At 41.7% G+C, this 26,676-nt stretch overlaps 1 protein-coding gene and 1 pseudogene across 1 annotated transcript; one reads left to right on the top strand and one right to left on the bottom strand.

The window, feature by feature from the left end:
- Positions 1 to 1,648: 1,648 nt before the first annotated feature.
- Positions 1,649 to 26,676, top strand: Ercc6l (ERCC excision repair 6 like, spindle assembly checkpoint helicase). Its single transcript, XM_038315755.1, has 2 exons — positions 1,649 to 1,736; positions 23,034 to 26,676. The coding sequence occupies exons 1-2, from the start codon at positions 1,669 to 1,671 to the stop codon at positions 26,674 to 26,676; spliced, it is 3,711 nt and encodes a 1,236-aa protein (XP_038171683.1). The 5' UTR covers positions 1,649 to 1,668.
- Positions 8,604 to 8,704, bottom strand: LOC119805605 (annotated as a pseudogene).

Genomic DNA, 26,676 nt, shown 5'->3' with positions numbered 1-26,676 from the left:
GCAGGATAGCCAAGAGAGGTAATGTGTGCAAAGTGCTTTGAACTGTACCTGTACCATGCCAACTGGGATACAGAACTGATATGAATCTTTTATCCACTCTAAATTCCCCTCAAACTGTCTTATTTCTGGCTTCTTAATGAGGATAACCATTACAAAGGAGGACTGGAGGATTTAGAGTTCTGGTGGTGAGTTCCTTGGTGCATTGGAGCCCTTGGGTGAGCAACTGGAACTCTGGAAGGCACTAGAAAATGGCCCAAAGGAAGCTGTAAGGATTGGGCATGTATGTAGCTCAGTGGGAGAGGTTTACCTAGCAGCGGGTACCATCACCCTGAGTTTGACCTCAGCATTCCCCAACAAAATGCAGGAAGCAGCAAGTGCAAGACTTAGCGGTGGAGGGGAACCCCTGAAGCAGTGTGACAATGGAGCTGAGAAAATCCAGTTACAGAGAAAGGCACTTGCTGTCCACCCTGATATCTTGAGTTTGATTCTCAGAACCCACATGGAGGAAAGAGAACTACGTCCTACAAGTTCTCCTCTGACCTTCACACACATGCTGGGGCATGAGCACATACATACATACCAAATAAATAATTGGAAATTGCCGTCCAGCTATCAGGAACTCCCTGGTCTAGAACTCAGAGATCCTTCTGCCTCCCTGGTGCTGGGATTAGAGGTGTGCGTTATCATGCCTGGTATGTAAATATATTTCTTGCATGAGTAGCGCTTTAACATGATTTCCACTCCTTCCCATCCAATTCCTCTCATGTCCCCTCCCCAAACCTCTCACATGCATAACCTCTTTATAAAGCCTGCTGAATTCATTTAGTATTGTTTAAATAAGAGCTTTAGTTTTGGGTTTCATACCCCTACATTCCTCTCCTCTGGTTATCTATCTATCTATCTATCTATCTATCTATCTATCTATCTATCTATCTATCTATCTATCTGAGACTTTAGTTTTGGGTTTCGTCTCCTCTGGTTTTTCATTCATTCATTCATTCATTCATTCATTATTTATTTATTTATTCATCCATCCATCCATCCATTTATTTATTTATCTGAGACAAGGTCTTGCTTTTATGTTAGCCCAGTCTGGATCTTGAAATCTTCCTGCCTCTGTGCACCACCGCGAACGGCTCAGGCTTTGTCCTTGAAACCCTTCAGAGCTTGATTTAAAAGGTGCAGGACTTTGTCTCTTAGGCGTGTGAATTCGAGTATGTTCAGTGCCAAGCACTGGCAGGTAGGGAAAGGGGCAATGGAAACCTCTACGGGCCATTACATTAAGACAGCCTCCACTCGCGAGCTCAAGAGAAACACGCGAACATTTTATTCAACCTCTCAGCTCCTCCACGTCGCCCTCAACACTCTCACCCTCGGGTGGCACAGTTTGGAAGGGACAGAAAAACACGAGCGGTCACGTGAAGACGTAGCCCAATACGCGGCGGCGTCAAACTAGCTAACGTAGCCGGCGGGCTCCAGTGCTCGAGGGCGCAGGCGCAAGACCTTCTTGGGCGGTGCTCCGAAAACCGCGCTGGAGTTCCGGATCCCGGATTGGCCAGCCTGGAGGCTGTCGGTTGGCTCTTCCTCCTGGTTCGTGCGCCTTACACAGTAAGGCGGGGGCGAGCGAAATTCAAGCGTGGCTTTACCGTAAAACCGTTTCCCTTGGCCATGGAGGCTTCTCAAGGTTTAGCGGAAGTCGAGACTTTGAACCCACGGCTGGCTGAGAGTTATCTGAGGTAAGTTTGGGCCTCCGGACGGGTCTAGCACGCAGTCCCTGGCCTGGGGTTGGGGTAGAGTGACTCCCACACGCTCCCCGAGGAAACGTTTGTGGATTTGACCGGCGTCTCCCTCACCCCCCACCCCGCGCCCTCCCATCTTGGTCAAATAACTTTCCAGTCTGAACTCTTTCGAGACAGTGTTTATCTGTGTATCCCTGGCTGTCCTGGAACTCTCTCTGTAGACCAGGCTGGCCTCGAACTCATAGATATCCCCCTGCCTCTGCCTCCCGAGTGGGGGGCTTAAAAGCGTGCGCCACCACCTCCCGGCTGCAGTATGAACTCTTTAAAAGAGTCCGAATTTCAATTAATTAATTTGAGTCTTTCTAACCTGAGGGTCCTCAGGTTGTTAGTAATCGGTTAGTGGAAATGGGATCGGGAAAAGAAATGCTATATAGTGTTGGATAAATGCTGTCAAATGCTTCGCTTCCTGACCAGAGTCTTGCCTTTAAATGAAAGAATGACCAGTTATAATGGTCGGTGAGCGAAGGGAAGGCATAAGCCAAAAACGGAACCCTTAAGAAATGTGCCTGAATAAGCAAGCTTTCACCAGATGACTGACTCGGAGCTTGGTAATGTGGAGAGGAATATTTAACTATTAAAAATTGTAGTACAGGGTTGGAGAGTTGGCTCAGAGGTTAAGATCACTAACTTTTGGCACTTCCAGAGGACCCAGGTTCGGTTTCTAGCATTCATATAGTGACCCACAACTGCTTGTCACTCCAGTCGTGCAGGATCCTGTAGTCTCTTCCGGCTTCCACAGTCACTGTACCTGGATGGTGCAAACACATACATGCAGGCAAAACACGAATGCCCATAAAACTAATTTTTTAAAATCTGTGTAAAACATAAGCAAAGGACTTGTAGGCATTTTTCTTAAAAACATACTAATAGTGGCAAACAAGCACATGAAAGGATGCTCAAAACCACTTATCAGTAGAGGAAAGAAAACCGCAACTACGGTGGGGTGTGTGACATTCCGTCCTGGGAACTGAACCAGGGTCCTCCGGAAAAGCAGTTAGTGTTCTTTTTTTTTGTTTTTTTTTGTTTGTTTGTTTGTTTTTCGAGACAGGGCTTCTCTGCAGCTTTTTTAGAGCCTGTCCTGGAACTAGCTCTTGTAGACCAGGCTGGCCTCGAACTCACAGAGATCCGCCTGCCTCTGCCTCCCGAGTGCTGGGATTAAAGGCGTGCGCCACCACCGCCCGGCTGCAGTTAGTGTTCTTAACCACCAAGTCATATCTCCAGCATGGAGGTGCATGTTGTTAGCTTGTAGTTCTTTTGAGGCAGGTTTTTGCCGTGTGTAGCCCAGGCTGCTCTTGAACTCTTTGTCTTTCTCACTCAGCCTCCAGAGTATTGCAGGTGTGTAACACCCAGTCCTACGGAATTAAAGTTTGGTGTTGGCAGTGGTCAGAACCACCGGTATTCTGAGGAGGTCTCCCTCAAGGGACCTTCTTTTGGGTAAAAATGTAGAAAAAGGATCTCTCATGGCAAACCAGAGGGAAGCAAAGTTAGCGAGTGTGTGTATATTTAGACCTGGAGTCGTGTAAGAAAAGGCAGTACAGGGTGTGTGCTTCACAAGAGAGTTGACTTGACTCGTGTCTTCACAATAACTATCTCTGTATAAAACTCTTTGGCTTTTGAAGTTAAATATCTCAAAGGATGTAATTTTCAACAAGATTTGATTAAATCAAGCTTAAAATTTAATTAAAAATAAATGGCTGGTTTACTTGTTTTTCTTTTCTTTTTGTTTGTTTTTTTCGTTTGGTTTGGTTTTTCGAGACAGCCTGCCCTTTCTCTCCATAAAACATTTTATTATGTAAGATGCCTTCTTGCTGTGTTATTTGATGCACAGAAGATTTTATTTACTTTTTTTCTCATTTATTTAGCTCATAGCATAGCCTGGTTTCCTAAAGTAATACAAATAGCTTATTTGTCAGGCTAGAGCAAACAGTCCTTAATGGGGGCCAGTGCTGGGACACAGGTATGTCAGCATATCCAGCAAGTATTCAAGTTGTGTTTTGTTTTAGGATGGAAAGGGTTTGTTTTAGCTTCTGCTTCCAGTCTATAGTCCATTACTGTGGGAAAGTCACATCATATTCACAGTCAGGAACAGAGAGAAATAAGCACATGCATACTTTTCAAAACAGGGTTTCTTTGTGTAGCTTTGGCTGTCCTGGAATTCATTCTGTAGACTAGGCTGGCCTCGATCTCACAGTGATCTGTATGTCTCAGCCTCCTGAGTGCTAGGATAAAAGGTGTGTACCACCACCACCCAGCACAAGTTTGTTTTTTTGATATTTATTGAGCTCTACATTTTTCTCTGCTCCCCTCCCTGCCTCTCCCCTCCCCCTTCAAACCTCCCCCAAGGTCCCCACGCTCCCAATTTACTCAGGAGATCTTATCTTTTTCTACTTCCCATGTAGATCTATGTAAGTCTCTCTTAGTGTCTGTATTGTTGTCTAGGTTCTCTAGAATTGTGGTTTGTAGGCTAGCTTTCTTTGCTTTATGTTTAAAAACCACCTATGAGTGAGTACATGTGATAATTGTCTTTCTCTGGGTTACCTCACTCAAAATAATGTTTTCTAGCTCCATCCATTTGCCTGCAAAATTCAAGCTGTTGTTATTTTTTTCTGCTGTGTAGTACTCCATTGTGTAAATGTACCATATTCTCCTTATCCATTCTTTGATCGAGGGGCATTTAGGTTGTTTCCAGGTTCTGGCTATGACAAACAAAGCTGCTATGAACATAGTTGAACATATGTCTTTGTGGCATGATTGAGCATCCTTTGGATATATACCCAAAAGTGCTATTACTGGGTCTTGAGGAAGGTTGTTTCCTAATTTTCTGAGAAATCGCCACACTGACATCCAAAGGGGTTATACCAGCTTGCATTCCCACCAGCAATGCAGAAGTGTTCCCTTTTCCCCCACAACCTCTCCAGCATAAGTTGTCATCAGAGTTTTTGATCTTGGCCATTCTTACTGGTGTAAGATGGAATCTCAGAGTTGTTTTGATTTGCATTTCTCTGATGACTAAGGTGTTGAGCATTTCCTTAAGTGTCTTTCAGCCATTTTAGATTTCTTTGTTGAGAGTTCTCTGTTTAGGGCTGTACTCCATTTTTAATTGGATTATGTGATCTTTTGGTGTCCAATTTCTTGAGTTGTTTGTATATTTTGGAGATCAGACTTCTGTCTGGTGTGGCTTTTCCCATTCTGTAGGCTGTTGTTATGTCTTGTTGACCGTGTCCTTTGCTTTACAGAAGCTTTTCAGTTTCAGGAGGTTCCATTTATTAATTGTTTCTCTCAGTGTCTGTGCTGCTGGGGTTCTATTTAGGAAGTGGTTTCCTGTGCCAATACGTTCAAGTGTACTTCCCACTTTCTCTTCTATAAGGTTTAGTGTGGCTGGCTTTATGTTGAGGTCTTTGCTCCATTTGGACTTGAGTTTTGTGCATGGTGATAGATATGGGTCTATTTTCTTTCTTCTACATGGTTGATATCCACTTATGCCAGCACCACTTGTTAAATATGCTTTTTTTTCCATTTGATATTTTTTGCTTCTTTATCAAATATCAGTTGTTCGAAGATGTGTGGATTGATATCTGTGTCTTCTATTTGGCTCCACTGGTCCTCCTGTCTGGTCTTATGCCAATACCAAGCTGTTTTCAGTACTGTAGCTCTGTAATAGAGTTTGAAGTCAGGGATTGGGATGCCTCCAGAAGTTCTTTTATTGTACAGGATTGTTTTGGCTATCCTGGGGTTTTTGCTTTTCCAAATGAAGTTGAGTACCATTCTTTTGAGGTCTTTGAAGAATTTTGCTGGGATTTTGATGGGCATTGCGTTGAATCTGTCCCGGCACAAGTTTTTAATAAATGAGAAAGCCAGGCGGTGGTGGCGCACGCCTTTAATCCCAGCACTCGGGAGGCAGAGGCAGGCGGATCTCTGTGAGTTCGAGGCCAGCCTGGTCTACAAGAGCTAGTTCCAGGACAGGCTTTAAAAAAGCTGCAGAGAAACCCTGTCTCGAAAAACCAAAAAAAAAAAAAGGAAAAAAAAATAAAAAAATAAATGAGAATACTTCCTTTTGTAAAAAATGTAAATATTCAGTAAATAAAATGCATGCAACATTTCAGCTATAGTTGGTATATTAATGGTAAGTTTATTATTTTTTTTCAAGACGGGTTTTTTGTGTGTGTGTAGCCTTGGCTGTCCTAGAACTAGCTATATAGACTAGGCTGGCCTCAAACACACAGAGATCCTCCTGCTTCTGCCTCCCATGTGCTGTGATTAAAGGTGCATGCTACCACTGACCAGCAAGGTTACAATTTTTTATGTGTATGAACAAATCCAAGTTCTCTGCAAGAGCAGCAAGTGCTCTCAATCATTAAGCAATCTTTCCATCCAGGTAAAGTTTTTTTCTATAGAAATTTCTTAGAGTCTGTGTACATCATGTGTGAGTGCAGGCACATATGTACCTGTAGATGAAAATTTTTGTTCTGCCCAGTCCCGCAGCCATTCAGTCCCAACAAAATACACAGTGGCTTATGTTAATTATAAACTCTTTGGCCTATTAGCTCAGGTGTGTTATTAACTAGCTCTTACAATTAAATTAACCCATAATTCTTATCTATGTTTAGCCGTGTGACTTGGTACCTTTTCTCAGTGTAGCATTTTCATCTTGCTTCCTCTGCATCTGGGTGGCGATGGCAGACTGAGCCTTTCCTCTTCCCAGAATTCTCCTAGTCTGGTCACCCCACCTATATTTCCTGCCTGGCTACTGAACAATCAGCATTTTATTAAACCAGTATGAGTGACAAGTCTTTACAAGGTACACGAACATTATCACACAGCATGTACCACGGTGGCATGGGTGTGGAGGTCAGAGGACAGCTCTTGGTTTTTGAGAGTCTCTCAAACTAGAGATCCTTGAACTTCAGCCTCCTGAATACAGGAATTGTAGACATGTACTACTGTGCCATATTTAAGTTTTACTTTTTTGGGTAGAAATTTTGTTATTTTCTTTCACAAATAGGGTGGGCTAAGACGTGTGTGTATAAAAATACATGTGCATGCTTTATTGTATTTATTGCTAGTGATAGCAATTTTGAGAAGGAAATAGCAATCTACATCCATTTTTGGTTATGCTGAAGATTGAACCTGGGGCTTTACATGTTAGACCAGTGCTTTCTCATTGAGCTACATCCTTAGCCCAATCTACATACCTGTTGATAGGGAAATTGTGAAAAAATAATAGTGTATCTCTATCCGTACATTGGTATACCATGAAGCTGTTGAAGTAGTGTATAGCATGAAGGCATAGCACATGCTTTTCATTTTCAGTGTTCATGCAGATTATCTTACCAGTACTCTGTCCTTTCAGTTGCTTGATCTTTTTTTTGAGATTCTCTTATCCTTCTATGCCATTTAACATCATAGTTGCACTGTATGCCTTGCACTACCAATTAACACAGCACCTCCTGTATTGACCACCTTGCAGAGACATGGATGAATCCTGCTGTGTTTTGACTATGGCTTGATCCCACTAAAACTCAGGTGGAGATTTAATTGCCAAAGTAATGGTCTTGAGAAGTAGTGGACTGGGTATCAGGGGTCTCTCCTCATGAAGGGATTAACTCTCAGCAAGTTTGCTTTATGTTAGTCACTTTCTGTTGCTATAACAGAATACCTATAAAAGAATATCTTGAAAAACAGTTTAAGATTTATGTGGTCTCCCGGAGCAATGGTAGCGCACGCCTTTAATCCCATCACTTGGGAGGCAGAGGCAGGTGGGATCTCTGTGAATTTCTTGCCAGCCTGGTATACAAATACAGATTGAGTTCCAGGACAGCCAGGGGTATACACAGAGAAACTGTCTCTATAACCAAAACAACAACAGAGATTTATTTTGGCTCATGATTTTAGAGGTTTTGGTAATACTTGGCTGGCTGCATTGCTTTTAGGCCTTCCTTGGGTAAGGCAGGAGCTTCATGAGGAAGTAGCATAGCAGAGGGAACAGGAAGGGAAGGGGAGTGACCTGGGGCAATGCATACCCCTCCTGGGTACACTTACAGTCACGTGGGCCCCATCTTCTAGGTTCCACAGTCTCCCAATAATGCTAGCAGATAATGATTTGCTATGCTAAATGATAATGCTGTCAGATAATAATGCTATCAGATCAAGCCTTTGTTAGGTTACAGTCCTCAGGATCCAATTTGGGACTCAAAAGCCCTACCTTTGAACATCACACTGGTACTGGGCCTTCAATTTTTCTTTCTCTTTTGATACATTATATTTTTTTCATTTTTCATTTTTTTTCTGTGCATGTGTGCATCTGTACACACATGGAAGTCAGAGAGCAACTTTTGTGAGTTGATTCTCTCCTTCCACAGTGTGGGTCCTGGAAAATGAACTCTAGCTATCAGATTTGGTGTTAAGTGCCTTTACCCTCTGGGCCATCTTGCTGGCCTGAGGTTTTAGTTGAGGAGGGGTAGTTGAGTGCAATGTATGTGCATGGATTTGTGTAGGTGTGCATCTGTGTGCAAATGTGTAGAGGCCGAAGGACACTGGGTATTCTGCTCTATCACTCTCCATTCTTTCTCTTTGACATAGGATCTTACTGAAACTGGAACTAGGTTGGTGGCTAGTAAGCCCCAGGGAGTCCTTGTGTCTTTCTTCCCAGCAGCACAGCAATTACAGGCACACATAGTCAAACCCAGCTTTTTACATGGATGTTAGTGGGTTCTTATACTTGTAGCAGCTGCTCTTACCCACCGAGTCATCTCTCTAGCCCCAGTACATGAGTTTCTGGGTTTTTTGTTTGTTTGTTTTTTGTTTTTTAACTCTGAACACTTCACAAATTTGCTTGTCATCCTTGTGCAGGGGCCATGCTAATTTCAATATTCAATTTTTAGTATATGTGCTGCCAAAACGAGCACCAGTACATGAATTTTTAAGATAGGAATGCATTTCTTATTCAAGCCGTAACTCCTTTTGTCCCTTGTCTTTCTTTGGCATCCTGTTTCCCCTTCTACTTTTCTGCCATGCATAGAGCATCATGTAGTTTTCACCAGAAGCTGAATAAGTACTAGCACCGTGTTCTTGAATGTTCAGTATTTTGTTATAGCAACAGGAACACACTGAAATGGCCCCCCACTCAAATTGGTTCACAAGACTTCTAATGCCACACACAAAACCACGATGATATAAAAGTATATTAAATTCATATGGGGTTTTCTGGAGAGAGAGCTAGTTTCTAATTCTGTAACCCTGCTTGGCGGGTCAGCTATTCAGGGTCCTCTGAAGGGGCGCTACCTGAAAGACATAGGCTGGAGAGAGAAATGAGACCAAGCAAGTTTCCATTTGTCAAGGTCTCGTTTATTAGGGTGAAGGTTACAGCTTATATAGCCCTTGAATGGGGTGGAGGTAGGGGTAGGAAGGAACTTTGCCGTGGTAGCGAAGGTCATCAGTCAGCACCCCTGGTGTAAGCCGAAACATATGATTCCATTAACATTTTTCAAGATAGTTGGACTATGGGGCAGGTTCCGTAAACAAATAGTTCTCAAGATAGTTGGGATGTGGGGTGGGTTCTCCGCAAACATCCTTAGGGCAATGACCTCTGCTATCCTTTAGGACAATGGTCCCTGACATAATTCTGATTTAAAAGTTACTTGAGAAAATAGGCAAAGGACATATATTTGGGGATTTTATAGTAATTGGGGTGATACTAAAGTGAAGGTCCCTTGTAGGCACTGAAACATGCATAGTTTGAAATTCCTTCTGTTGCCAAAGGAGGATTTGCTTTTTGCTTGCCCAATGTAAAGCAAAAAGAAAGGTGGAAGGGGTGGAATTGAAAAGCAGTCAGCAGTTGCATTAGATGTTCTCATTTCTATGACAATTGCCTGGCAGAAGCCATTTAAGAGAGGAGTCTCCTATAGCACAGGCTGACCTTGAAAACTAACTGTAGCTGAAGCTGCCGAGAAGTCCCACCTCCATATCCCAAGAGCTAGTATTATAGGTGTGTGCCCCCCTGCCTGACTGGGAAGGTTGATTTTTGTTCACAATTCCATAGATTTCAATTCATCATAACAGGAAGGGTGTGACAACATAGAACAGTAACAGGAGGGGGACAGGGTAACATGTCCCCAAAGACATACCTCCAGTGATCTTCCTCCAAAAAAGCTATTTCCCAATAATATTATATTATGAGTCCACTAAGGGGTCAGTCCATTCATTATGTCAAAGCCCGCAGGATCTTATTGCCCCTGGAACTGTTGTTTTACAAGCCCAGTGTTGTGTTTTACTAACTTCCTAAGTTAAATTAACCATCATTGCAGCCACATTTTATTAATGGAATCTCTCTCTCTCTCTCTCTCTCTCTCTGTCTCTGTCTCTCTCTCTCTCTCTCTCTCTCTCTCTCTCTCTCTCACACACACACACACACACACACACAAACACACAGTCTTGGGCTTGAACGCAGGACCTCATGTTTGCTAGACAAGTGCTCTATCATTCTTTTTAGTTTTTTTTTTTTTTTAAAAAACAAACTTTGAAATAGAGCCTCATTAAGATACTCAGGCTGGTCTTGAACTCAGGTATCCAGGTAGTCCTTGAACTTGTCATCCTCATGCCTCTGCTTTCCTAGTGCTGAGATTACAGGCATGTACTAATAGACCTGGCTAGAATCACATTTTGTTGTTGTTGTTTTGAGACAAGGTCTCATAGCCCAGGATGGTCTCTAATTGAATTTCTGGTCCTCCTGCCTCTACCTCCCAAGTGCCAGGATTACAGGTGTGTAGCACCATGCCTGACTAGACTCATTTTTTTTTTTCCTTTGAGACAGGGTTTCTCTGTGTAACAGCCCTGGCCGTCCTGAAACTCCTTGTAGACCAGGCTGTCCTCAAACTCACAGAGATCTGCCTACCTCTGCCTCCTCAGTGCTGGGATTAAAGGCATTCATCACCACCGCCCCGCTAGACTCACTTTTTATCTAAATTTTAAGCATTCCACTCTCCCTTACCTTACTTAGTGTAGGATGCCAATGTGAATAACCATTTGACATCACTGGGCTCTCCAGTCTTCTCTTGGGGTCTTTTCACTCTTCCTTACTCAGCTTCGGTTCACACTTCCCTCCTTACATAGCTCTGAAGTTCAGAGTCAGTAATATAGAAACTTCCTTGCATGTAATTGTAACTTTCTCTTCCCTGACCCCCCTGTATTTTTACCCTCTTGACAAGACTACAACTTTCATGTGGTATTTCTAGAAGTTGTGGATATTATCTTATATGACAAGAAAGTGGTAAGGGCCAAGATGGAATCAAGGTCACTAACAGTTCGCCCTAACATAGAGAAATTTCCTCTAGATAATTGCAAGGGTCCTTAAAAGTGGTGGAGAAAGGTAGGAGAGCCAAGTTATGCTATGAAGGAGGACTCAGCAGGTTTTTGCTGACTAGAGAGATGGAAGTAGCTATGATCTAAGAAATGTGAGCAGACTCTAGAAGCTGGAAAGAAAAGATTCTTCCTTAGACCCTCCAGAAAGGAATGCAGTTCTACTGGTACCTTGATTTTTAGCCCATTAAGACCTGTGGTAGACTTCTACAGAACCATAGGATAGAAGGTAATATGTGGCAATGAGCAGGGTGCTGCACACCTAGCACTTGGAGGCAGAAGCAAGAGGATTTCTGTGAGTTCATTCCCAGCCTGATCTACATAGTGAGATCATATCTTAAAACTAACAAAAAAGATAATGTGCACCTATATGGTGGCCTATGCCTATAATCTTAGTGCTCAGGAGGTTATGTCAATTGTGTTAAGTTTGAGATCAGCCTGGGCCACATAGTGAGTTCCAGTCCAGCCTAAACCATAGAGTGAGACCCCTGTTTCAAAAATGATAATACAGACTGGAGAGATGGCTCAGTGGTTAAGACCATTGGCTGCTCTTCCAGAGGTCCTGAGTTCAATTCCCAGCAACCAACCACATGGTGTCTCACAACCATCATAATGAGATCTGGTGCTATCTTCTGGCCTGTGGGCATACATGCAGACAGAACACTGTATACATAATAAATATATCTTTAAAAACCAACAAAACGATAATACAGAACTAGACAGATGGCTCAGCACATAAGAGGTCTGATTTCCAATACCCCCATGGCAGCTTCCATCTGAAATGCTAGTTCCAGGGGGGTTCATAGGAACTGTATACACACTGTATGCAGACGTACATGCAGGCAAAACACAAAATAAGAAGAAAAGTAGTTTTAAAAAGATAACATAGTTGTCCCTCTCTGTGTCCTTAGAGATCAGGTCTAGATTTCTAGATTTCCCTTGAATACAAAAAAAAATGCAGGTACTCAAGTCTCTCATTTATTCTTTTTTTTTTCCTTTTTTTTTGGTTTTTTGAGACAGAATTTCTCTGTGTAGTTTTGGAGCCTGTCCTGAACTCGTTCTGTAGACCAGGCTGACCTCAGACTCAGAGATCTGCCCGCCGCTACCTCCCTCAAGTCTTTCATTTAAAATGGTATCATATCTGTGTCCTAGTTTAAATCATCGCTGGATTACTTATAATGCCTAATACAGTGTAAATCTATATACATAGTAATTAAGTTGTTCTGTTTAGGGACTAATGATAAGCAAAAAAGTCTGCATATTCAATACCAGTCATTGTTTTTTTCCCTAATAACTTCTTTTTAAAAAATATTAGATTTGTTTTACTTTTAAATTATTTCTATGTGTGTGTCTATGTGAGTGCACGTGACCTCAGAGAACAGAAAAGTGTTGGGGTCCGATGTTAGCCCAGACCCTTAATTATTTTTTTTGACCAGACCCCAACATAAACTATCTCTCCCTGGACTGGCGTGGAGGTGTGGGAATAAAGACATAACTAACATAGCTTTATCAGGAGGGAAATTTTTAGTGGTACCTCATGAAGTCTTGAATTTACATTTTGAAGAATTTTTTTTGTTTATTTTTTTTTCTCATGGTTTATTTTTTTTATATTTAAAAATTTCCATCTCCTTCCCTCCTCCTCCCTCCTCCCTCCCCTCCTCCTCCCCCTTCCCTCCCCTCCTTCTCCCCCTTCCCTCCCCTCCCCTCCACCCATACCTCCCCTCCCTCCCTCTCAAGGCCAAGGAGCCATCAGGGTTTGTTTATTTTTTGAACAGTCTTTATACTAAAACTTAACTGAGTGGGAAAATCATTAGCATTTTGTTTCCTAGGTAACCAGGTGAATGGCTTTTTGTCACGTCCACAACTACCTGTTTGTTTTGTATGCTACCTGTTATACATAGGCTGAATTAACATCTCTATTTGGCATCCTCTAAATTACAAAGAAAGTAGCAAAATATCCTGATCTTTTGTTAGCTTAGTGACAGCCTGTCTGGAAGTTTATATGACCCATCTTAGGTGTGGCCTATGGCTTGATAGCTTGGCTGTCATACCATATAGAAAAATGGGCCTATAATTTATTCTTTCTTATTAATTTTAATAAAACCTGTGTTTCTGTAACAGGACAGGATGATTATGCCTGGCTTGAGCAAAGACCTCTATTTATTTAAATTTTTTGTCTTTGGAACAGGCATTTATATATGTGAACTTTTGTCTTAGGCATCTGGGAAGAAGACGCTTAAAACCCGTCATTGACTGCTGATCTCTGTGAAGAAAAGAGACTAATGGAGAGAGATATCTTTGGGCTCTGTGTCTTGGAGCCATGCTTTTTTGTTAGGATAAATTATAATGCTTTATGAATAATTATTCTCCCAAAGGCTCTAGTCTCCTATTTAAAGGAGAAGAGAATTACCTGATTTGAGAATGTTTTTTTTAGCTAGTTTAGAGTAGCTCTTAAATCTTTTTTTGCCACACAGAACTCTTAAATCTTTTATATTGTATCAGTATCTAATTTTTTTTTTTTTTTTGGTTTTTCGAGACAGGGTTTCTCTGTGGCTTTGGAGCCTGTCCTGGAACTAGCTCTTGTAGACCAGGCTGGTCTCGAACTCACAGAGATCCACCTGCCTCTGCATCCCGAGTGCTGGGATTAAAGGCGTGCGCCACCATCGCCCGGCAGTATCTAAATTTTTTAACATATGTATTAAGTCCCAACATTTATAGGATGTGTCAAACTTTTTTTTAGCAGTTGACAGGTTAATATCATAATTTTTTGTATTGTTGGTCAATACTAACTTTTTAAAATATCTTTGTTAGTACCATAATTTTTAGCATTGTTGGTCAATACCAACTTTTTTTTAACATTTTATATGTAGTTACAAATATTAGGTCAATACCGGTAAGAGTATAATGACATTGTTGTTATTAAATACCAGTTTTAGTCTCTGAACAGCAGTTAAACCCTTAGTCTGTCCCCTTAAGTGAAGAGGGGTTTTAGTTATTTATTATTTTGAGTCTTTTTTTTTAAGGGGAAAACTTAGTTTTTAGGTTTAATTATTTAATCAAAATGAGTTTTGTGTCTCAAAGATTAAAACAGTTAAATGTTAAGTCTGCATCTCAGCTCCAAAGCAAACAGGATTTAAACTGCAGAAAATTGTAGTCATTGTGCTTAGGTCATCTCACCAGGGCCTCTGGGACTGTGTGTGTGTGTCCCAAGTGTCTGGAAGCAGCTCAGCATCTGTCCCTCAGGGCAGCATGGCACCCTGCAGTGTAGAGTGGTGGTAGCAGGCCCTGTAATCAGGCACTCCTCTCTGGTGTGTTTGTAGCTATGATGTGATCTGGTTTGTCTTTTTTTTTTTTTACATTGTATATGTAGTCATCTTATTTAGCTTTATTTTTATGGCTTTTTTGTGAAAAAGAACACAAACACATCCTTGACCCCAAATTAATATAAGCTGGGTCTTTTTTATGATTTATTGTAAGGGCTTTTTTACCTTGTCTTAGCAAAGGTCACCTTGGCGCCATTATTTCTATGTGTGTGTCTATGTGAGTGCATGTGACCTCAGAGAATAGAAAAGTGCATTGAATTTGCCTGGGTTATGGGCTGTTATAGCCTCCTGATAAAGGTGCTGGAAACCAAAGCTGGTTCCTCCTCTGCAAGAGCATTACATGCTCTTAGCCACTGAGCCATTTCTCCATCCTTCCATATATTTTCGGTCCACTGTCAGCTGAATTTGAGGATGTATAAACTATAGATATGGAGGATCATCCATAATTACTGTCAAGCAGGCTCATAATATTACTTGGCAGACTGTATTTCTCTAATGTATTCACTAATCTGTTCTATTAGGTGGTTGTTTTATCATTCTGCTTTTCAAAGCCTCAATGCCTCCCTCATTACTGAACCTATGACCCTGCTTCCAGTTTCACTGGGTTGATAGAAGCAGTCACAGCTTCTCCCTGTCAACTCATGCCCTGGTGTGGTTCCCACTGTATTTCTGGCTCTGTGTCCTATTAGTACAGATGAACTCTTCATGAGGCTCTGGTATAAGGACTTTTATCTAACTTCTGTTGTTGCTAGAAAACAGACAAGAAATACTTTTGTTTTATTTTTTGCTTTTCTGAGACAGGGTTTCTCTATGTGTAACAGCCCTGGCTGTCCTGGAACTCACTCTGTAGACCAGGCTGGTTTCAAACTCAGAGATCCACCCGCCTCTGCCTTTAGGTGCTGGGACTCAAGGTGTGTGCTGCCACCCAGTAAAAAAAAATACCCTTTAAAGCTGGTGGGGGAAGTAGAGGCTAGTCTGGGCTACATAGAAAGACCCTGGGATTTTAATTACTTTTTAAATTTTATTTTATTTTTTTGGTTTTTTTTTTGTTTTTCGAGACAGGGTTTCACTGTAGTTTTAGAGCCTGTCCTGGAACTAGCTCTTGTAGACCAGGCTGGCCTCGAACTCGCAGAGATCCGCCTGCCTCTGCCTCCCAAGTGCTGGGATTAAAGGCGTGTGCCACCACTGCCTGGCTAAATTTTATTTTGAAAATTGAAAATAGATTTTTTTCATACAGTATATTCCAGTCACCCTTTCTTTTCTCCCAGTTCCTCCTAGAATCTCCCTACCTCACCACCACCCAAATCTATACTCTTTCTCTGTCTCAAAAACAAACAGGTTGCTAGGCAGTAGTGACACACACCATTATTGTCAGCACTCAGGAGGCAGAGGCAGGTTGATTTCTGTGAGTTCGAGGCCAGCCTGGTCTACAGAGTGAATTCCAGGACAGTCAAGGCTATGCAGAGAAGCCCTGTCTCAAAAAACCAAAACAAACAAAAAGAAAACTAATAGGTATCTAAAAAATAATAATAAAAGCAAGGAAGTTTTCCAACTTTGAGTAATACTAAGATTGATCAGAAGGCTCACTGGTCATAGTCTAATTCTTTGCAAACTTGCACCACCCCTATGATGAGGAAGTAGTATGGGGGATATATAGTAGTAGTCTGTGAATATCCTGTTTTCTGTCTACTTTTCATTCTCCTTTAATTGGTTTCTCTGATATTTTTTCACAGTGATGAAAAAGCTAAGCAACACAAAAGGATACATATTATCAGTGTGACATTTTTCTGTTGACTTTTTTTTTGGCTTTGACTGGCCTGGAGCTCACTATGTAATCAGTCTGACTTTGAGCTCAGATCTGCCTACCTCAGCCTCCTAAAGGTTACACCACTACACCCAGCTCTGTTGACCTTGATCACCTGACTTAAGTTTGGCTTGCCAGTTGATCAATATATAAGGTTAATTTTCATCTGAGGGACCCCTTTCCATACTGCACCATTTGTTAGCATGTCATAATGTGCAGCATACATTTAAGGAGTAAGAATTAGACCTTATCTCGTTGAGAGTAGAACGTTTACCTTATTTGACGTTCTTCTGTGTGGGAGATTTGTCTCCATATTTATTTACTTGTTTGTTTAGTCAATTGCTATGGGCTCATGGACATTTATCTCATACTTTTGAGTTCTATACTACAATTCAAAGTGTTCTATCTCCAAGCATGGTGATCTGGTTCAGTTGGTTCCTGAGTCACTTTGACATATCCACATCATTATAGAGTTAGTTTTTTGGGGGTTTTGTTTTTTGTTTTGTTTTGTTTTTGGCACAGGGTCTCTTGTATCCCACGCTGGTTGAACTCTTGATCATTCTGCTTTTACCTTTGAAATTCTGGAATTATAGTAGTGTACCACCATTCCCCATTAACTCCATGTATTTAAATCACAAAATAACCTCCTTTTTTGGACTCCAAGTTCTTACATAGTTTATTTCTTGCCGTGGTCCTAGAATCATCCATGTTTTCAGAGAACTGGTTCCTTTGATTGTGGAGTTATATTAGACTCCCCTCGGTGTGGTACTAAGTATGTTTATTGTTACTATCATTGCTTCTAGACCCTCTTTATGACAGAAAGTAAGATATATATATAAAATCCATATATATATGTATATGTTTCTTTATAACCATTTCTATCTACAGTAAAGTAGACATGGATTTGTACTCTTGTCCCCAACTCTGATCTGTCCCTCCTTGGATAGCTCTTGCCATGCCTTTGTAAACTCCTACTGCAACAGTCAGAAACTTGGCTCCCACAATCTGTCATTAGTTATTTATCTGTGCAAGTCCAGTATCCATGAATTGCTGTTAAAATACGGAAATCCTGATGATTATAAGAAAAACAAGCATCAACCTCGTTCCCAGCTTCTCCTTTACTATCACAACATAGATCATTGCTGACACCAGATGGGCAGAGGCTATTCACACATTTGCACACATACTTTAAAGCAATTCCATCAGTTTCTATTGCTGTGATAAAACATGACGAAAACAACTTGGGAGGGAAAGGTTTATGTCACCTTACAGTCCATCATGAAGGAAGGGAAGTCAAGGCAGGAACTGGAGCAAGAAACCGTGAAGGAGTGCTGTGTACTGACTTCCTTGCTAGTGGCTTGCTCAACCTGCTTTTTTTTTAATAAGCTCCAGGACCACCTGGCCAGGGGTAGCACTGCCACAGTGAACTGGGACCTCCCACATCAATCATTAAAACACTACATTCGCAGACTGGACTACAAGACCGCTTTATGGAAGCATTCTCGATTAAGATTCCCTCTTTCCAATCAGACTGGTAGTGTGCAGCTTTAATCCCAGCACTTTGGGGGGCTGAGGCAGGCACTTCTCTGTGAGTTCCTGAGCAGTCAGGGCTACATAGAGAGACCCTATCTCAAAAAAATCCCTCTTCTCAGATATGTTATAGGTTGGTATATAAGTTATATGTATAGGTTTGTGTCAAGTTGACAAAACCAACCAACACAGGCTCTAAGTCCTAACCCCTTGATATTCTAATAGTCTGTGCTGATTTGTGTGTGTGTGTTTCTCTCTCTCTCTGCGTGCGTGTGCATGTGTGTGTAGTGTTAGGTATATAGGTGTGTGGGTGCGTGTATATGCGGGTGCATGTGCATAATATGTGTATATCGTGTGGAGGTAGGTACAACCTCAGCTGCTATTCTTCAGGCTCTGTCCACCTTGATTTTTGAGATAGGATATCACATTGATCTGGAACTCACCAATTAAGCTAGGCTGACTGGCCAGCAAGACTCAAGGACCCTCCTGTCTCCACCCCTCAAATTTGGGATTACAAATGCATGCCACTACTCCCACTTTTTGCATGGGTACTGAGGAGCAGACTCAAGTCTTCATGCTTGTAGAGCAAGCACTGTTCTGGCTGAACTGTCTTCACATTTGCAACGTTTAAAACATTTGTGTGTGTGTGTGTGTGTGTGTGTGTGTGTGTGTATTCTTTTGGGCCGCCAACCAGCTCCTAATTCATGACACAGAGACTTTAGTTATGAATGCTCAGCCATAGCTTAGGCTCATTTCTTACTAGCTCTTATACATCTGTTTTGCTTCAGGACTTTTTACCTTTTTTTCTTTCTTTTTTGTTTTTTATATTTATTTGTTTGTTTGTTTGTTTGTTTATTTATTTATTTATTTATTTATTATGTATGCAATATTGTGTCTGTGTGTATGCCTGAAGGCCAGAAGAGGGCACCAGACCTCATTGCAGATGGTTGTGAGCCACCATGTGGTTGCTGGGAATTGAACTCAGGACCTTTGGAAGAGCAGGCAATGCTCTTAACCGCTGAGCCATCTCTCCAGCCCTTGTTTTTGTTTTTTTGAGACAGGGTTTCTCTGTAGCTTTGGAGCCTGACCTGGAACTAGCTCTTGTAGACCAGGCTGGCCTCAAACTCACAGAACTCACAGAGATCCACCTGCTTCTGCCTCCCGAGTGCTGGGATTAAAGGCGTACGCTGCTGCTGCCGCCGCCACCCAGCTCTTTTCTTTTGTATATTGTACTTTCACTGTTTCTCTTGGCTGGCTGGCGGCTGCCTGGCTTCTGGCCTCGGCCTTGGGTGTGTCCCTCTCTTTCTCCCTCATTCTCTCCCCTTCTCTCCCCTCTAGAGCCTAGATTTTTCCTCATACTTATTCTCTCTGCCCATCAGCCCCACCTGTCCCTCTCTTGCCTAGCTATTGGCTGTTCAGCTTTTTATTAGACCAGTAGGGCCTTCGGCAGGCAAGGTGAAACAAATACAACACATCTTTACATCCTTAACAAAGGCAGCATAAACAAATGTAACATATCTTCACATAGTTAAAGTAATATTCTGCAGTATAAACAAACATAACACATCTTTGCCTACTTAAAATAATATTCCACCTTTCCATGGCCTCTGCATCAGCTCCTGCCTCCAGGATCATTCCCTGTTTGAGTCCCTGTCCAGACCTCTTTCAGTGGTAAACAGCAATGTGGAAGTGTAAGCTGAATAAACTTTTTCCCCTCCCAAGTTGTTTTTGGTCATGATGTTTCATCAAAGCAATAGTTACCCTAAGACACACTAAGTACACTTATTGAGAATATTGAGGCAGAACAACAGATCCACCTGGGTCATGGGGTAAGAAAAAAAACTTAACTGAGGCCTGAACTATATCTTTTAAAAAACTTTTAAAAAACTGGTATGTATTAATTATATAAAATGGGTTTCATTATGACACTTTAATATGTGTGTGTATAGACAGTACGTTGATGGTATTATTTCCCCATTATCCATATTTAAAATGATTTGTAATACCATCTGTTTTTTTGTTTTTTTTTTTTTTTTTTTTTTTTTTTTTTTTTTTTTTTGCAAACAACACGATTTCCTGGAACTGCTGTGTAAATCAAGCTGGCCTCAAACTTACAGATCAGTTTGCCTGTGCTTTGTTGTGCTAGAATTAACATTGTATACCACTATACCTGATGATCTTCTTAGTAATATCTGAGTAGTACTCTATTGTGCATATAAATATTTGTGTGTGTCCTCTGGGTGAAAAGCATTAGTGTCAATCACCTAGTTACTTTTATGGGTCTGTGAATTCTTAAATTCCAACAGAGAATCAGAAAATCTAATGTTGAAGCCCAGAGATGTGTGTCTTAACAAGCCCCTTCCGAAGAATGTCTATAGAAAATTTAAGGGTCATTTTTAATTATCTTTGTGTAATGGAGATTGCACCTAGAGCTTTGTGAATGTTAGACAAGTGTTCTACCATTGAATTAGATCTCTTAGCCTGAGAATCAATGTTTTTTTAGCCTTTTTTGCCTTTTGAACCAGTGTATAGCTCAGGCTGGCCTTTAACTCATGATATTCCTGCTGTCACTGGAATTACGGGTGTGAGGTATCTATCACACCTGCTCTGAAAATCTTTAAAGATGAGTGAGGTGAAGTTAGCACAGTGAAAGAGGGGAGTGTTCTAGAAAGAGAATGGTGGTGTGAGCCTGTACTTAGAGGACAGCGTAATGGTGTAAGGACTTAGAATAAAACTTGTAAGGTAGAAGGCCCAGTCCTAATAGTATAGGCATTTGATCATAGCACTCAGGAGGCAGAAGCAGGCAGACCTTTGAGTTTGAGACCAGACCAGTCTGGTCCAGTCTACACAGTTAGTTTCAGAATAGCCAGGGTTATATAGGAGTACCCTGTCTTTAAAACAAAAATATGTAAAGTATGGGCTGGAGAAATGGCTCAGCAGTTAAGAGCATTGCCTGCTCTTCCAAAGGTCCTGAGTTCAGTTCCCAGCAACCACATGGTGGCTCACAACCATCTGTAATGAGGTCTGGAACCCTCTTCTGGCCTGCAGGCATACAAGCAGACATAATAAATAAATAAATAAATAAATAAATAAATAAATGATAAATATTCAAAAAATGTGTAAGGTAGGTAGTGACTAATAAAGACAGAGGGGTCATAGGATATGTCAGAGAGGACTTGAACTACCAGATTAAGCAGCTTAAATTTTGTAGACTGTGGGTCCACCATAGACATTTTGAGTTAACACCTTCATTGAATACTTATGCCAGGCATTTCTCCTAGTGATACTATACAGTTCAGTGACATTCATTATATTCACATTATTGTGGAAGTGGTGTGTTCAAATAATTGTATGCCTTTTACATAGCTAATTTTAGGATATTTTCATTACCCTCCAAAGAAATTCGTAACATTTAGCCATTGCCTCTCCAGCTCTAGAAGGTTATAAAGTAGTGCCTTATTGTGGTTTTGGTTTGCATTTCCCCATGACTAACATCTTTTTATGTGCCTATTTACCTTTTAATGATTTTTTCTTTTTCTTTTTTCTTTTTTTGTTTTTCAAGACAGGGTTTCTCTGTGTCTTTGGAGACTGTCCTGGAGCTAGCTCTTGTAGCCCAGGCTAGCCTCGAACTCACAGAGATCCGCCTGCCTCTGTCTCCTGAGTGCTGGGACTAAAGGCGTGCGCCACCATACCCAGTTCTATAAAGTATTTTGTTCTCATTTTTGAGGAACCTCCATATTGTCTTCCATAGAGGCTGTACTGTTGTATATTCCAAACAGTATGTAAAGACTGTTCCCTACCCCAGAATTCTTGCTTTCTTGTCAGCGTTTGTCTTAGTTATTCTAAGTTGGGTGAGATGGAGTTTCTTATAATTTTTTTACTTATTGTTAGTGTGTGCGCGTGTGTGTATGTGCAGAGGTCAGAGTACAGCTCTGGGGACTTCCCTTCTTCTATGATGGCTTCTAGAGAGTGAACGCAGGTTGTAAGGCCTGGGCTGAAAGTGCCTTTACCAGCTGAGCTATCTTGTTGGGCCAGGATGGAGTCTCATTGTAGTTTTGATTTGCATTTCCCTACTAATAATATTGAGCGCCGGGCGGCGGTGGCGCACGCCTTTAATCCCAGCACTCGGGAGGCAGAAGCAGGCGGATCTCTGTGAGTTCGAGGCCAGCCTGGTCTACAAGAGCTAGTTCCAGGACAGGCTCCAAAGCTACAGAGAAACCCTGTCTCGAAAAACCAAAAAAAAAAAAAAAAAAAAAAAAAAAAAAAAAAAAAAAAACCAAAAAAAATAAAAAAATAATAATAATATTGAGCATTTATTCATATAATCCATTGTCCATATTTATTTTGTGTTTTTTGAACTAGAGTCTCATGTAACGTGGTTTGGTGTCAGATTTGCTTTGTAGCCGAGGCTGGCCTTAAATTCCTAATTCTGTCTCTACTTTCCAAGTGTTGATATTATAGGCATACACTAACATCTCCAACTGTAGTTCTTTGTGTTTGTTTTGAGGCAGGGAATTAACTCTAGCCCAGGCTGGCCTAGAACTTAAAAAGGCCTTTTTATATCCATCCATCTAGATATCTGAGTGTAGGTGGGTAGATGCACATGACAACATGTTTGCAGGTTAGAGGACAACCCGAGGAAGTCAGTTCTTTCCCTCTACTATGTGGATTCCAAGGATCAAACTCAGTTACTGGGCTTGATGGCAACCCCTCTATCCATTGATCCAGCTCACCAGCCTTGGCCTGGAACTCTTGATCCTCTTGTCTCAGCCTTTTAAGTGCTTGAAGTACAAGTATGTATTTTTTCTGTGCTAATCTATGCCATCCTGAATTAAGGGCTTTAGAAACCCAATTTAGTTACAGGGCTGAATGAACCTCAGCTGGTAAAATGCTTGCCTAGGATGCACAGAGCCCTGAGTTCGTCTCCCAGCACCTCATATAAAATTGGGCATAGCACATGCCTATAATTCCCAGCACTCATGAGGTGGGTTAGAGGCTGGGGGGGAGATAAGTCCAAGGTCACTCTTGGCTATATAGTGAGTTTAAGAAGAACTGCATGGGATACTTGAAACTCTTTTAAAAAAAAAAAAGCCCAACTACAGTCTGGATTAAAAAATGGACTCTGACCCTAGAGGCTCCTTTATGCCAAGCAAGTATTTTACCACTTGAGCTACATCTCTAGTCCCATGTCTTATTTCTTTACCTTTTTTTTTTTAAAAATAGATATGTGCAAGAAGCCAAAGAAGCAGCTAAGAATGGAGATCTGGAAGAATCATTGAAACTTTTCAATTTGGCAAAGGACATTTTTCCCACCAAAAAGGTGATCAGCAGAATCCAAAAACTGCAGGAAGCTTTGGAGCAGTTGGCAGAAGAAGATGGTGATGACGAATTCACAGATGTGTGCAACTCTGGCTTGGTGCTTTATCGGGAGCTGTATGAGAAACTCTTTGAGCACCAGAAAGAAGGCATTGCCTTTCTCTATAGCCTATATAAGGATCAAAGAAAAGGGGGCATCTTAGCAGATGATATGGGATTAGGAAAGACTGTTCAGATCATTGCTTTCCTGTCTGGTATGTTTGATGCTTCACTTGTGAATCATGTGCTATTGATCATGCCAACCAGTCTCATTAATACATGGGTCAAAGAATTTGCCAAGTGGACACCAGGAATGAGAGTCAAAACCTTTCATGGCTCCAGCAAGGATGAACGCACTAGAAACCTGACACGGATTCAACAAAGGAGCGGCGTTATTATCACTACCTACCAAATGCTAATCAATAATTGGCAGCAACTTGCAAGCTTTAATCACCAAACATTTGTATGGGACTATGTCATTCTTGATGAAGCCCATAAGATCAAAAGTGCCTCCACCAAGTCAGCAATATGTGCTCGTGCTGTTCCCGCAAGTAATCGCCTCCTCCTCACAGGGACCCCAATCCAGAATAATTTGCAAGAACTGTGGTCCCTATTTGATTTTGCTTGCCAAGGCTCCTTGTTAGGAACATTAAAAACTTTTAAAATGGAATATGAGAATCCTATTATTAGAGCAAGAGAGAAGGATGCTACCCCTGGGGAAAAAGCCTTGGGACTTAAGATATCTGAAAATTTAATGGAAATCATAAAACCCTATTTTCTCAGGAGGACCAAAGAAGAAGTGCAAGCGAAAAAGGCAGATAAGCCAGAGGCCAGGCTTAGTGAAAGGAGTCCAGGTGTTGAAGCCATTTGTGAGATGCCTTCCTTTACCAGGAAAAATGATTTCATTGTTTGGATACGTCTTGTGCCTTTACAAGAGGAGATTTATAGGAAGTTCGTGTCTTTAGATCACATCAAGGAGTTACTAATGGAGACACGCTCACCTCTGGCTGAGCTGGGTGTCTTAAAGAAACTCTGTGATCACCCTAGGCTGCTGTCTGCACGAGCTTGTCATTTGCTGAATTTAGGGACTGCCACATTGTCTGCTCAGGATGAAAATGAGCAAGGAGATACCTCAGATGTGAACAGCATTGATCACCTAACTGACAGTGTACTGATGGAAGAGTCTGGGAAAATGATATTCTTAATGGCCCTGCTAGAGAGACTTCAAGATGAAGGGCATCAAACTGTGGTGTTTTCTCAGTCAAGACAAATTCTCAACATCATTGAGCGCCTTTTAAAGAATAAGCACTTTAAGATGTTACGGATTGATGGCACAATTACTCATCTTTGGGAGCGAGAAAAAAGAATTCAGTTATTCCAGCAAAATAAAGAATACTCTGTTTTTCTACTTACCACTCAGGTTGGTGGTGTTGGTCTAACATTAACTGCAGCAACTAGAGTGGTCATTTTTGACCCTAGCTGGAACCCTGCAACTGATGCTCAAGCTGTGGATAGAGTTTACCGAATTGGACAAAAAGAGAATGTTGTGGTTTATCGCCTAATCACTTGTGGGACTGTAGAGGAAAAAATATATAGAAGACAGATTTTCAAGGACTCGTTAATCAGACAAAGTACTGGTGATAAGAAGAACCCATTCCGCTATTTTAGCAAACAAGAGTTAAGAGAGCTCTTCACAGTTGGGGATCTGCAGAACTCTGCAACCCAGCTGCAGCTTCAGTCTCTGCATGCTGCTCAGCGGAGATCTGATGAGAAACTAGATGAGCATATTGCCTACCTACACTCACTGAACATAGCAGGAATCTCAGACCATGATTTGATGTTCACTCATGAGCTGTCTGTTAAAGAAGAACTTGCCATGCTAGAAGAGTCTACGTACATTCAACAGAGAGTGCAGAAAGCTCAATTGCTTGTTGAATTTGAATCTCAAAATACAGTGGAAAGGCAAAAAACTGGAAATGAAGAGACCTGGCTCAAAGCACATGCATTTTCTTCTCAACGGAAGAAGAAAGGTCCTGAATTGAACAAACCCCGGCCTCAACCGTCACACCTTCTGACTAATCCTACCCAGGTAGAGGCTATCAGTTCTCAAATGGCCAGTATAAGCATTGGTGATCAGTCTTCTGAGAGTGAGTCCCAAGATCCCTCCAAGTCACATGATGTTACTTTGCTGCAAGGTGATGGGCACCACTATGAAAGTACATTGGATGCTGGCACTGGAGCTACTTCACCCCAGGAGGCTGGAAGTATGGGAGGAATTTGGACTGACTCTTTACTGGGACCTGCAGAATGTTTTGCAGCTGGAAATGAAGCTATGCAAAAGAAGGCATCACAAGCATCACCTGGACAAGAGGCCCTGCCGGAGAACCTCCTGGGAAGTTTTAATTATTTACCTAGACAATCCATCAAGGCTGATCTTGGGTCAAATTTAGATTTACAGGATAATAGTCCCACAGCAGATGAAAATCAAAACATAGAATCAGATGTGCACGTGATTGAAATATCTGATGTCTTGTCAGCATCTCCTAGTGCACTGCAGGGTGCTCAAGCGAGCGAGGCCCAGTTGGAGTTGGAAGAGGACCTTTCAGAGTCACCACCAGAGTATGCATGTGATTTCAATCTTCTCCTGGAAGACTCCGCAGACAATAGACAAAATCTCTCCAAGTTTTTGGGACACGTTGAGAAAGAAAATAGCTTGCAAAGCCCTGCAGCTAACACTAGGGCAGAGTCAGCAGTTAATCGCAGTTTTGATTCTTTTAATGAGAGTGATGAAGAACCAGACATGATTAGTGTGAAAACCAGAAGCAAAGCTAGGAGGATCCTCTCAGACACTGAAGATGAAGATGCTTTTAAAGGTACTTCCAGCACAAGTTCATTTAGCATCTCTCCCTGTCAGTTCTCAACTGTGAAACAATTTTATGCTTCATCTCCCAAAAATGACACCAGTCCACCTGGAAGGTTCTTTTCACCAAAAATACCTGATAGTGTGAATATGTCCTTAGATTCTAGGAGATCTCTGGCTTCTAGGAGGTCTCTGATCAATGTGGTTTTAGATGACGTGGAAGATATGGAGGAAAGGCTTGAGAGCAGCAGTGAGGAGGAGAGTGCTCCAGATCATGTGGAAGAAGAGGAAGAAGAGAGCAGTGAGGAAGCCTCTGTGCACACAGGAGAGGATCCTTCTGAGGAAGCGCAGGCTTCAGGAAACAAGCCGAGCAGCTTGACTGAGTCTGAGCCTAGACCTCTGGCCCCGAAGAGCTCTCCCTGTTCCCCTGAACCTTTGTCGAGCGACCCTTTAGTTGATCCTCCCCAGGATCCAGCCGTGGGGGCTGCTGATGACTACGAGACTCTTGTAGCTCGTGGAAGAGAACTGAAAGAGTGTGGGAAGATACAGGAGGCTCTCAACTGCTTAGTGAAAGCTCTTGACATAAAGAGTGCGGATCCCGAGGTCATGCTCATGACTCTAAGTTTATATAAGCAACTTAACAACGCTTGA

Source organism: Arvicola amphibius, chromosome X (genome assembly GCF_903992535.2).
Source record: "Arvicola amphibius chromosome X, mArvAmp1.2, whole genome shotgun sequence".
Classification (NCBI taxonomy): Eukaryota; Metazoa; Chordata; class Mammalia; order Rodentia; family Cricetidae; genus Arvicola; species Arvicola amphibius.
This window is presented reverse-complemented; position numbering and strand designations above follow the sequence as displayed.

Excerpts from the sequence above, each read along its gene's own strand:
- Ercc6l (XM_038315755.1), top strand. The coding sequence starts at position 1,669 with ATGGAGGCTTCTCAAGGTTTAGCGGAAGTCGAGACTTTGAACCCACGG. Across the intron at positions 1,737-23,033 it reads CTGGCTGAGAGTTATCTGAG|ATATGTGCAAGAAGCCAAAG; the intron begins GTAAGTTTGGGC and ends TTTTAAAAATAG.